At 38.6% G+C, this 12,953-nt stretch overlaps 1 protein-coding gene across 3 annotated transcripts in view; it reads right to left on the bottom strand.

Moving 5' to 3' along the window:
* The window catches only part of PTBP3 (polypyrimidine tract binding protein 3), a 63,598-nt gene that overhangs the window by 17,139 nt on the left and 33,506 nt on the right, over positions 1-12,953 (bottom strand). For all 3 annotated transcript variants that reach the window (XM_081317865.1, XM_081317863.1, XM_081317864.1), the window contains 4 exons: positions 11,158-11,327; positions 6,564-6,710; positions 2,255-2,419; positions 936-1,046 (listed from right to left, as the gene is read on the bottom strand). In XM_081317865.1, the coding sequence (XP_081173991.1) occupies positions 936-1,046; positions 2,255-2,419; positions 6,564-6,710; positions 11,158-11,327 (593 nt within the window). The remainder of the gene's footprint in view (positions 1-935; positions 1,047-2,254; positions 2,420-6,563; positions 6,711-11,157; positions 11,328-12,953) is intronic.

A 12,953-nucleotide genomic window follows, 5' to 3' on the forward strand; every position in this document is an offset into this window, starting at 1 on the left:
ATATTTTGGTTTGCTCCCTTTATTCTTTGTTAGAAAGCCAAAATATTTACACACACACACACACACACACACACACACACACACATATAAAGTTGAGGTTGTGAAATGTTTCCAGGAGTTTTGGGAATTTAGATCACATAAACACATGAACAGTTGCAGTGTGAACATACATTCTGGTTGAAGCAAAGGGCAAATGAGTTCGTATTCTCAATGTTGCTTTGGCCCCTTGTTTTATGTGCTTTGTAAACTAAAGGGACCATATTGCCAGAATTTTGTAACTCTGTTATACTTAAATTATACCCCAAGTATCGTTTTGAAATTGGATTTCTTTGAGACTACACACCATCATGCTTAGGTTGCATCACTGATGCTATCAAGTTAGTAAAATGTAGCTATTAAATGATACACAGCTCTTATCAGAAGATTTGAATAATTAATCAAATAGCCTTCGTGGCGCACCTGTTTAGAACTTGCAGAGCTGTTCTGAAAAGTTTTTACTATCGGTCATAAAGGCTTGCCGGAGTAATCTTTCAAAACTGGAACAATCACGCTAGCATCTGCTTCTTTTTACAGCAGTGGTAAAGGGGAAAAAAGGATGGGAGAAAATTGTAGGCACCCCTGGACAGCCAATGAAATAGGCCTTTGGAAAGCTGCATTCTACACATTGCCCTACCAACGTTTCAATGAAGGATGTTTATAATGCACAATTATGTCCCTTCATCTCACACAAATGTTTATGCAGTCTCTGAATTTCAAAGAATTATATTATACCATAATGCAAAGAAATAGCTATATGAAATGATTTTTGCACATTATTTCTGTACTGTAAAACTGCAGCACAATACTTGTGTGACATAGCACCAGAAAAATAAGGCGTTTCACATGCAGTAAACTGTTACAATGCAAGCATATTAGGAGTCTATTCGCAAAGTTACCATTTTGGCATACTGTGCATTCAAAGGATCAGCATACTGAAGCAAGGCCTGGAACTGATTATTCTTTGTAAAGGTTATGATCTTCAAAACTGTTCCAAACTTGGAGAAGATCTAAATAAAAAGTTCAAACAGTCAATTCATGCATTAATACTTTCTTGGGAGTTTGAGATATAATGATTATTTCAAACAATCTAAATTTACAGGCATGGGGATTTTTATTGTAATTTGGAAGCGTAGCACCCTGACCATGGTATTAATGTTAAGAATGATACCCACTGGGGGTTATAACAAATTTCATAAGTGAAACAGTTCTCTCAATAAACACAAAAATAATAAAGACTGATTTTTCTTCAATATGTGCAAATTATATTTAAATATCATTTAGTTAAATGATGTTACTGTTTTTGCTGCAAGGAAAATACCACCTAAGCTTGAAAGGCTACCCCCCCCCCAATATTTAATGGAAATAAGGTAAATAATCACATTAAAGAAACAATAAAGACTAAAGAGTAGCACAGTTCCGACAGTATGTACAAATGACAAAACAAGGCTGCATAAAGCGTTTGAAAGGGTTGCTTTGCAACACAAAACATAGAATCTCTTTGAATTGCTAAAGCAGCTGTGTCCTTTGCAAGCCTCGTGCAGGTGTTTTGGAAGTTATTCCTAGCTGTTTCCATATGTATGTGTGTGAACATCTGTTTGGCTTCATTGGGGGGGGGGGAAGCAGCTTTCCATTTTGTAAAGCAAACAAAACAAACAGGCAGAGATGATCAGAAATGGCTTTCAAAGCAGCTTATGCAACCCTTGGCCATGGCCGCCGTAATCATCCAAAGAGAGGTGTTATATTTGCAACCTGGCCATTCAAAAGCTTTCCACCACCATAATAATCCACAATAATATAGTATTGGGATTAAATGTACCCTAAAGCTACGATCTAACAAAATTTATTCATTCCAGTTTCTCCTTTCAATTCTACAGAATCACGTTATTATGTATTCACTGTGCTCCCTGACTTGAATTCAATTCATAAGTCAATACTTAATCTGGAGTGTACAAGAAACAGAGAAGGAAACAGATAGGCACGATCCTGCTGGCTGAATCACTAGCGCTGTCTGTGGTATTGTTACAGCACGCAAGTTACTCTCTAGTAAATAATTGGTTTGTGTTACTTTTTCATTTGAATTAGAGGAATTAGAGGAAGGGCAACCATTCTGGGCTTAAGATATTTGGTAAGGGGAAAAACACAACTAATAGCCAATATTTTAAGGCTAAATGTATCCAAATAAATAATTACAACAAGAAGGAACATTTGTTTATACCTGATATAGCACTTCTAGAGTAACAGGGTAGAAGAGATTTTCCACAATAATTCGAAGAACCGGACTCTGACCAGGAGGCAGCCCACCGTCAGTCATCGGAGCACCCGTGAGGGCCATGCCTCCAGACTGTACAGCATTCACTGCTTGCAATGCAGCTTGAGTTCTCTGAGAGGGAGATAAAAATTTTGATATGTCTAATTAATATATATATGTATATATGTATATATGTATATGTGTATATATGTATATGTGTATATATATATATATATATATATATATATATATATATATATATATACACACACACACACACATATATACATACATATATACATACATACACACACACACACACACACATTAAATACAGATTATGCCCAGAACAAAATCCTACAGGAATCAGTAGGACTCCAGGAGATAGTCGTCGTCTTCTTCTTCTTCTTCTTCTTCTTCTTCTTCTTCTTCTTCTTCTTCTTCTTCTTCTTCTTCTTCTTCTTCTTCTTCTTCTTCTTCTTCTTTTGCATCTCCCTCAGTAATAGTGCATTTTTCATTCTGCTGCATCTCGTTTATGGAAACATCCAAAACATGTTCTAAGCTTTTGGAATAATTGAATAGCTATATAAGGTAAAGTACGATTTGCTCAAAGGTTTATTCAATTGTGCCCTATCGCCACCATTCTCCTACATCAACCTCATCAGCAAGACACAAGGAAGTAAGTTGTAAGAAATATGACTACAGATGATAAGAGTTGCTGCTCTAGCTAACAAATAGAACAGAGGCCTGCTAGACACTGTTCTGTTTCCATGTTGAGTTCCAAATATCATCTTGATAAGCTATATGAAGACTGCTACGACCCACCATCTTCAAGTGGTTTCTTGCCAAAAGCACTTGCTGCTATAAGACAATTACTCCAGCAGAATATGAATTTTAAGGCTATCTCAAACTGACCTGCAAATTCCATTTTCTCTTGCATTGGTGGGATAAAAGTACAAATAACAAAATTTCCTCCAGCGGAATAGTTAAGTATGCTTCACTTTAGTTCCCCAAAATATGGAACTTCATCGTTCCATCAGATTTTTTTCACCATAGCCAAGGCACAAATTTTATCTAAGGCTGAATAAAAATAAATTGTTCCTGAACAGAAACATATGCAAAGCTCCCTGCTCAAATTCCACATTTATTCTGTCACTGTTCCTCTTGGCATTTCCCAATACCAATTATGCAATATTGTTGTTTCTCAAAGTCTAATATAACAGAGGCCTAATGGGTGTAATACAGGTAGTCCTCAGCATAACCACAATTGAGCTCAAGATTTCTGTTGCCAAATAAGGCAGTTAAGTGAGTTTTGCTCCATTTTACAACTTTTTTTGCCACAATTGTTAAGCGAAGTGCTGCAGTTGTTAAGTGAATCATACCGTCATGAGGCGAATCTGGCCTCCCCTACATTGACTTTGCTTGTCAGAAACCAGCTGGGAAGGTTACAAATGATGATCACATGACCACAGAACGACGGAAGTCTCATAAATACATGCCAGTTGCCAAGTGCCCAAATTTTGATCACATGACCATGGGATGCCACCCATGGTCGCAAGTGTAAAAACTGGTCATAAGTCACATTTTTCAGTGCCGTTGTGACTTTGGTCACTAAACAAAGGGTTGTAAATCAAACTACCTGTATTTAAGGTGTTGGGATGACTGTCGGTAAAACCCACATCAAGTCCATACAGTCATGGAAGCTCACTGGGTGGGCCAGTCATTCTCTCTCAGCCCAACCTACTACCCCATAATAAAGTTGCTGTGGGAAATTAATAGGAGGAAGCAATTCACATGCCACCTTAAGCTCCAGAATGAAAGGTGGGAGAGTATGCTAACAAATGAACAACACTTCATACATAAAAGATCTATACAGTGAAAAAGACAGAATTCCTAAGAATGCTATTAGAATCTTCACCCTTGAATTGAAAGAAAATTGTCTTCTTGATTAATTCACTGCTTGCTACTTTCAAGTCTTTCAAGTCTTTACAGTTTTTGTCTGTTTGCCGTGTTGAATAGATAATGTCCATGCAGTTTGCTTTTAATATGTGGCAGGGGTAATTGGAGTTGAGCTGTTTTGAGGGCAAAGATGATCATCCACATATAGGAACTGGATAATATGGGATGCTCCAGATCACATACATAAATTTCTTGTAGGCATTTGATTAACATTTTATTCTCAGACCAGCTAAAGTGGAATTTCTCCTGAGGCAGGTATATTCCCCAAAAGCAAACTTTCACAAAGATGTTCACTTCCAGGTTCAAGTAGCTACGTCTTTTCTCTTCAATTGTCATCCATTCGAGAGGGCAAAGTGTATTTCTCTTTTATGTAATTTGCCAGAATTTGGATTGAACAAAACTGAATATATATTGAACAGATAATTTGAGAAGAAAAAAGGACAAGAAAGACTGTTGTTGTTGTTGTTGTTAGCTGCGAAGTTGTGTCCAACCCATCGCGACCCCATGGACCACGTTCCTCCAGGCCTTCCTGTCCTCTACCATCTTCTGGAGTCCATCTAAGCTCACGCCTACTGCTTCATTGACTCCATCCAGCCACCTCATTCTCTGTCGTCCCCTTCGTCTATTGCCCTCAATCTTTCCCAGCATTAGGCTCTTCTCCAGTGAATCCTTCCTTCTCATTAGGTGGCCAAAGTATTTGAGTTTCAGCTTCAGGATCTGGCCTTCTAAAGAGCAGTCAGGGTTGATCTCCTCTAGGACTGACCGGTTTGATCGCCTTGCAGTCCAAGGGACTCGCAGGAGTCTTCTCCAGCACCAGAGTTCAAAGGCCTCAATTCTTTGGTGCTCAGCCTTTTTTATGGTCCAACTTTCACTGCCATACATTGCAACTGGGAAGACCATAGCCTTGACTATATGCACTTTTGTTGACAGGGTGATATCTCTGCTTTTTAGTGTGTTGTCTAGATTTGCCATGGCTTTCCTCCTGAGGAGCAAGCATCTTTTAATTTCTTGGCTACAGTCCCCATCTGCAGTGATCTTGGAGCCCAGGAAAATAAAATCTGTCACTACCTCCATTTCTTCCCCATCTATTTGCCAGGAATTGAGAGGGCCGGATGCCATGATCTTGGTTTTCTTAATGTTAAATTTCAATCCATGTTTTGCACTCTCCTTCTTCACCTGCAACAAGAGGCTCTTTAGTTCTTCTTCACTTTCTTAATTCCAACTTTTGATTCATCTAGTCCTGCCTTTCTCATGATGTGCTCTGCATATAAGTTAAATAGGCAGGGCGACAGTATACAGCTTTGCCAGACTCCTTTCCCAATTTTGAACCAATCAGTGGTTCCGTGTCCAGTTCTCACTGTTGCTTCTTGACCCGCATATAGGTTTCTCAAGAGACAAATAAGATGGTCTGGTACGCCCATCTGTTTAAGAACTTGCCACAGTTTGTTATGATCCACACAATCAAAGGCTTTAGCATAGTCAATGAAGCAGAAGTAGATGTTTTTCTGGAACTCTCTAGCTTTCTCCATGATCCAGCATATGTTGGCAATTTGATCTCTAGTTCCTCTGCCTCTTCGAAATCCTGCCTGTACTTCTGGTAGTTCTCGATCCACATATTGCTGGAGTCTAGGATTTTGTAGGATTTTAAGCATAACTTTACTAGCATGAGAAATGAGTGCAATGGTGCGATAGTTTGAACATTCTTTCGCACTGCCTTTCTTTGGAATTGGAATGTAAATTGATCCTTTTCCAATCCTGTGGCCACTGTTGAGTTTTCCAAATTTGCTGGCAAATTGAGTGTAACACTTTTACTGCATCCAAGAAAGACTATATATCTTGAATTCCATAATGAAATATTACTGTTACATCAATTAAGGTATTTGGAACAGGAAGCAAAAATAATTACACGAAATATCAAATAGTATAATTTCCCAGTTCCATAAGCAGTTAGAGTAGCAGAATTACCACTTCTTGATAATTCATAACCCTTTTGGTAAGCTGAAACCCTATACACACACACTTCCAAAAAAAAAAAAAGATGAAGTGGCAATAATAATGATGATAATGAAGTGGGTCATCCTTAGTAATATAAAATCAAAGGCATCTGCTGGGGTGGTGGAAATGATGAGAAATGCATGACTTTACTAGCACACTAATAGCATAAATTATTACTTGCATCAGAAATTAGAATGCAAGTATACAATGGCAACACCTGTATGATGGTGTCATGTTTGTTGTCATTCTGACAGCACTGCAGTTTGCCGAGACATCACTGCATTTGAAGGTCATATACTTTACTCGCAAGTAGCATACTTACAGCATGGTTGGGTAGATTGTCAGTCTTAAGTTCTCTATGATTGGAATACTGAATATAAACAGGCTGACTGCGAAGGTGAGGTGTAACAGGAGTGTAGTAGTTCACCATAGTAACAGCAGCTTCTTCTGAAGCCATTTCTAGAAAAGCCTGAAAGACACGAGAAATATCTTGACTGGAGGACCACTACCGTAACTGGGGAAGTATGTCATACATATATAGGTGCCACCTGCAGTACTGTCATGCGTGACACTGTTTTGCTCTAAGGTACCGTAAGTCAATACAAATTACAGCAGTTCATGAAGGATAGAAATAAAGTAGCGAACACTGCACTGGTATTACCATCAAGCCTTCCCCAAAGTTAATTTTATTTTTTCTCACTTAAAAATGTAGTTGCCTAAAAGAAAGTTGGGGAGGGGGGGGAGTTGTTGGGGCTGAGAGTCTGGCTTTGAGTCAGGGTTGATTTCTGGTGACTACCTGAACTAGTTCCTGCAGTTTTCAGAGGTAGTTTGCCATTGCTTCCTTCCCAGGGCTGGCAAAAAGGGGCTGGCTCAAAGTCACACAGCTGGTTTCCTGCCTAAGGCAGAACTAGAACTTACAGTTTCCACGTTTCTAGCCTGATGCTTAATCACTACACCAAACTGGCTGTCAGTTCTTTATTAGTGATGTAAATAATAAACGTTGTAAAACCTGACCAAGCCAGTATTTGATTGTGCCAAGCAGACATCTAGCAAACTGATGTGGCCACATAAGCCTGCTTTTATGGAAACACACATTTATAAATGCATAACTAAATCCAGTTTACTTTCACACCTCAATCCTAAATGCATAATATTATGCTGCAAAAGGGCATTGCTAAAAACTAATGAAAGTGTTTTTTTTTTAAAAAAAATCAATTCTAAATGGTAGAACAACAGCAGGAATGATTTTACAAAACTTTTTTAATTTGCTGCAACAGAAAACAAAAAAACCTAGGTTTCCTCTTGTTAGAAATACTGAAGTGATGGTACTTTATTTTATAAGATGGTGTCTTGTAAGAAATACTAAACTCCGTGGTTTTCATCTACTGTAGACAGGAAGAAAAAGTAACGTTGGAGCTTTTCATTTTTAATTATACCAATCAAATTTCATGTGACATCTAAACCAGGGGATTTGGGATTTGTTCAATACTAAGCTTTGGAGCGCATGAATTATATGAAACCACATTTTCTAATTTGTATGAAATCTACCCAGTATTTTGTACATCCTAATTAACATCTTTCATAACTAGAAAACAAAATACACTTCGCAATTATACCAGTGGAATGCTTCAAATCATGAATTATGCTTTTTTTTTAGTTGAGACACTGAATATTTTAAATACAATTAAATAGTTCATGAAGCTGGTAGCTGTTAACTTTTAGCAACAATAAAAATCTTTACAAATTAGATGTAACAAGCTGTTAATAGTTTTAATGGAACTATATTCCAGAAGAATAAACTTTATGGGATTATTTGAAGCAGCTGCTGAATTCCGATCCCTTCTTAGGTTAGCTTTTGGCTTAATTTGGAAATAGATTTAAAGTTCTTGACACATTTGATTGGGTATAGCAGTGTTTTTCAACCTTGGCAACTTTAAAACATATCGACTTCAACTCCAGAATTTCCCCAGCATGCCAGTGGAGAATTCTGGAAGTTGAAATCCACGTTTTACAAAGTTGCCAAAGTTGAGAAACACTGGACTAGAGTATATAAGCATCATTTTCAAAATCAAGTAATTATGCTGAAACTGATACCTTTTCACAAAATCGAAACGAACGTTTGGGTATAAATCAGGATCCACTCTCCTCCAAATAAATAAGGCAGTGTGAAGCACATGAAAGATTTGGTTCTCTAGGCATTGGTGAAGTTGTCCCTTTCAAACATTAAAGGAGCTAAAACCTTTAGCAGATTTGCATGGATATTTTATTGGGTTGCCTGAGACTACCATCAAATTGAAGAAGCTGGGCACTTCACACATACTGCATGTACTATCAATGAGAAACTTTAAGGTACCACAGAGCTTCCCAAAAGATGCAACTTCTTCAATGCTTTGAAAAAGGATCTTTATTCACATTAATACAGGGGGTGTCAAACTGCCAGCCCACAGACCAGATACATCATAGCGAAACCGCACCACCCTATTGCCGAAAATGGCAAAAAAGCCACGATACGTTGCAACACGTCACATGACATTGCGAGTTTGACACCCCTGCATTAGTAAGATTTGCAAAGCACCTTTTCATTTGCAAACCACCTCCACCACCCTGGCACCATGCGCTCCACATAATAGCCTTATAGTTGCTTAATGACTACAATGAGGAGAATCAGGATTGCAGTGGTTCAGCAAAATGGATGTGTGAGTGCCTTACAACTTACAGCCAAAATTTTGGCTTCAAATATGACCGTAAGTTGAGGACTACCTGTAGACAGGAACCAAGTTACCTGAGGACTGTCTTCTCTCAATTATTTCTATCTGCCCAATCCAGTCTGGCAAGATGGGCATACTCCAAGTCCAGTCAGCCAAGGAATGTCAGCTGGCAGGGACCAGGAAGCATGTTTTTCTGCTGTGGCGCCTGCCCTCTGAAACATTCTCTATCTGGATATTAGGATGGCCCTGACCCCTTTGGCCTTTTGTAATGCCTTAAAAACCACTAATGTGCCCAAGTGTGGGGTTCCACATATGTGAAAGGCCCTGTTTCCTGGTTTTCTTAATATATGCAGATTGAAATTATTTTTCTTGGCTGCTGTATGTAATTTAATTTTTAGGATTGTAGTTATAATTCAGATTTTTATTATATATATATATATATATATATATATATATATATATATATATATATATATATATATATATATATATATATATATATATATATATACCGTATATACTTGAGTATAAGCCGACTCGAGTATAAGCCGAGACCCCCAATTTCACCCCCAAAAACTGGGAAAAGTTGTTGACTCGAGTATAAGCCGATCCGCCGTTCTGCATGCCTCGGAGGCTGGATCCGCGCTCTGCAAGCCTCTGGGATCCTGGGAGGCCTAATGCAAGCACCAGCCCGCCTGCCTCAGGTCTCCCCCACCCCCAGATACTGGGCTTCAGCACAGCTGGCTGTCTTGCCAAAGAGAAACATCTGGGAAGGAAAACCCTGTCTTACCTCTTTCCCAATTCTGCCTCTGCCCTTCCTCCTACCAAGGTGTTCTGGGACTAGTTCCCTAGCCTTTTGGAGCTTTTGGTGTTCGCCCATCAGCTGTCTACGGGGAGGCAACAAAGCTGCCTCTCTAGGCTTTGAGAAAAGGCCCCTTGCACAAAAGGCAGCTTCAGGACGAGCTTCCAAAAACCCTTTCCTTCCTTAACGCCCTCCCCACCTTCCCCCAGAAAGCCATATTTCTTTTTTTTTATTGAAAATTTTTATTGAAGTTACAATATTATCCCCTCCCCAACCCACCCCAGAACCCCTCCCCCTCCCCCATATTTCTTCAATAACAAAAACATAAAAAGCTGGTTGGGATGTACTCGCTGATTTCCCCCCCCCCCTTTTTTTAGATGCTAAAACTAAACTCTCCCTCTGCCTTCCAACCAATATCCCTTTTTAAAATCTTACCTTGGCTCCAGATGGAAGAGTAGAGGAACTAAGCTAGTAAGGAGAGAATTTTTTTCTGCAACTTTTTACTCCTGAAGTAGTAGTAGTAGTAATAGTAGTAGTAGGAATAATAATAATAAATCCCTAAAAGTTGTGCCAGAAAATGGAGGACGCTGGGTCTTTGCAAGTTTTAGCTGTCTGTCAGACTGCCTGAAAAGGGCGGCCTTCAGGCAGCCAGGCGGACAGCTAAAGCTTGCAAAGACCCAGCGTCCTCCATTTTCTGGCATAACCTTCGGAGATTACTTTTAAAAAAAAACAAAAAAAACCTTCAGAGGAAAAACAGCTGCAGAAACATTTTGTCTCCTTGCTGGCTTGGTTCATCTACTCTTCAGCCAGGAGGGAGTCCAAGGCCTAGAGAAGGAGAGCTTTGCAGCATCCCTATGGACAGCTGATGGGCAGACAGCTGAAAGAAGCAGGCAGGCAGGGCGCGGAGGAACGGAGACCTGCAGGTCTCGGACTGCGGTGGCTTGGGAGAGGTGCGCGCGATCCCGGAAGCACCAAAGCCTCGGCCGCGCACAAGTCCTCGGTAAGTTTTTTTGTTGACTGGAGTATAAGCCGAAGTGGAATTTTTCAGCCCAAAAAGTGGGCTGAAAAATTCGGCTTATACTCAAGTATATACGGTATATATATATATATATATATATATATATATATATACACACACACACACACACATATATATATATATATATATATATATATATATATATACACACACACATATATATATATATATATATATATATATACTTTCATTTACAAGTTATTTCTGAGTTTCAAGTAAGAATATTTAACTTCTGAGCCAAAACCTACGTGCCACTGCTGATGTGATAGTGAAAACTAATCATTCCAAAGGTATCAGACAAATTCATCACATTATTATACACTTTATTTTCTGTGGTGGTGTATATGACGAGAAACATTGCACATACCTGGCTTTTTCCTTTCAACATCAAGAGATTAGTTACTTTGCCAAAAGGTACACCTAGAGAAATTACTTCTGCTTCAGTGACATCATTTGGAATTTTACGAAGATGAAGAACACGAGAAGGTGAGCAGGGAGATCTGTCTCCTTTAAATTTCTTGCTGTCATTCCCATTAGCTGAAACATATATGCAAAGTGTTTCAGCATATAAAGTATACCTAGTACAAAGTGTGATCGCTGTGTGAAGTCCAAAATTTAAAATTAGTCCAAATTAACTAGAATCAATAATAGTAACTTGTACCTTGTTTGTTCATTAATCTCCTGTTTGTTCACTTTTTTTTGCTTTAGTGTAGGAAAAAAATTAACACAAGAAATTTACAATTCTAGTTATGATTAGTTAAGCAGCATAGCATATTTCACTGAACTTCTGTTTTGTTTTGGCATGTTTGCAAACAGAGACTGGACCAACAGTCAGAATATTTATGAAAGCAAAATCATCTTCTAGTAGTCTTCTTCTACAGAAATATTTACAAGTATAGGATCTAGTGATCTGATTGTCTTCTGGGGACTTATTCATAGGTATAGGAATAACAGCGCTGGGGAAAAATCAAAGTGATTGAAGTGATTAAGAATGAGAAAACCAAAAAATATTTAACTGTGATTAAGCAATGTTATGACCATTTGCTAAAATATACAGTAGTATGGCTATACTAACAGATAAGGTTTTGTGCATCTTGATAAAAGAATACAATAGCAGGCATTGTCCAGTTTTGGCCAGAAATGCATAATCCAGATCCCTTAGTTGGCACATGCACAGTAATCACAGGTTGCATTTGCAGGAAATAGCTTGCCATTACTAAGGTTACTAAAGGTTACTAAATAGCTTGCCATTACTAAGGTCTCCAATTTAAATGAAAATGACTCCCTTTTGCTGCTCAACCTGCCTAGGAAACTGGCTAGCAAATTACTGAGGAGAAAATACAATAATTGGAAGTGGTTTATACATGCGTCTGACGGTATCAGACTAATCTGTCCGGGGATCAGACCAGGAACTTTAGAAACCATTTTGTGTCAAATTTTAACGTTCCGAATGGTTAACGGAGAGGATTCAAAACGTAGCATTTGCTACATGTGAAGATGCTTTTCAATGCTTACATTTTATTATAACAAGGTTCAAGTGGATCAGACACTTTCCTTCTCATTTAATTTGCAAGGTTAAAAAACAGCCACTTTTCCCAAATTGAGTGCCTTCAAAATTCTGACAACTTCAGCATACAGAATTCTCAAAGCAACATTCCATCTCCCAGTAATTTCAAGGAAACGAATCCTCATGTTGTGATTGTAGCCTGCACAAGCTGTGAGCACAGAAACCCATATGCATTTCCCTAGGCTCATATGTACAACAGACATTCCCTTTGGGGAGAGATGCACACTCAGGGTCCTGTATAGAGTCTGGTTACCTCTGCTTTTCTGCTGGGAAAAAAATAAGACTTGTCCTTTTACTAAACCAGGAGCAGAACTGAAGGTAAACACTTTGTCATGAATCTGTGGACTGAAGTTGAATTTAACGGGGTACATCGTCTCCTTTCGCAGCTTCTGCTTAAAGAGGAATCTCCCTCAAAAGCTGCAGGACATTCAAACAATGAAGCAAGATAAACTTTTGCTTCGGCAAATTGCTATTTCGGCAGTGATCTAATCAGGAATTTCAATTAGATTCTTTACTTTGTGATATTAAGTCAAGGTGGGTGTTTATATTGCTCTGTATATATATCCTCACCTCTTCCCATTCTTCAGGGTGAGCAT

Source organism: Vipera berus (assembly GCF_964194415.1).
Source record: "Vipera berus genome assembly, chromosome: 2".
Taxonomy (NCBI): domain Eukaryota; kingdom Metazoa; phylum Chordata; class Lepidosauria; order Squamata; family Viperidae; genus Vipera; species Vipera berus.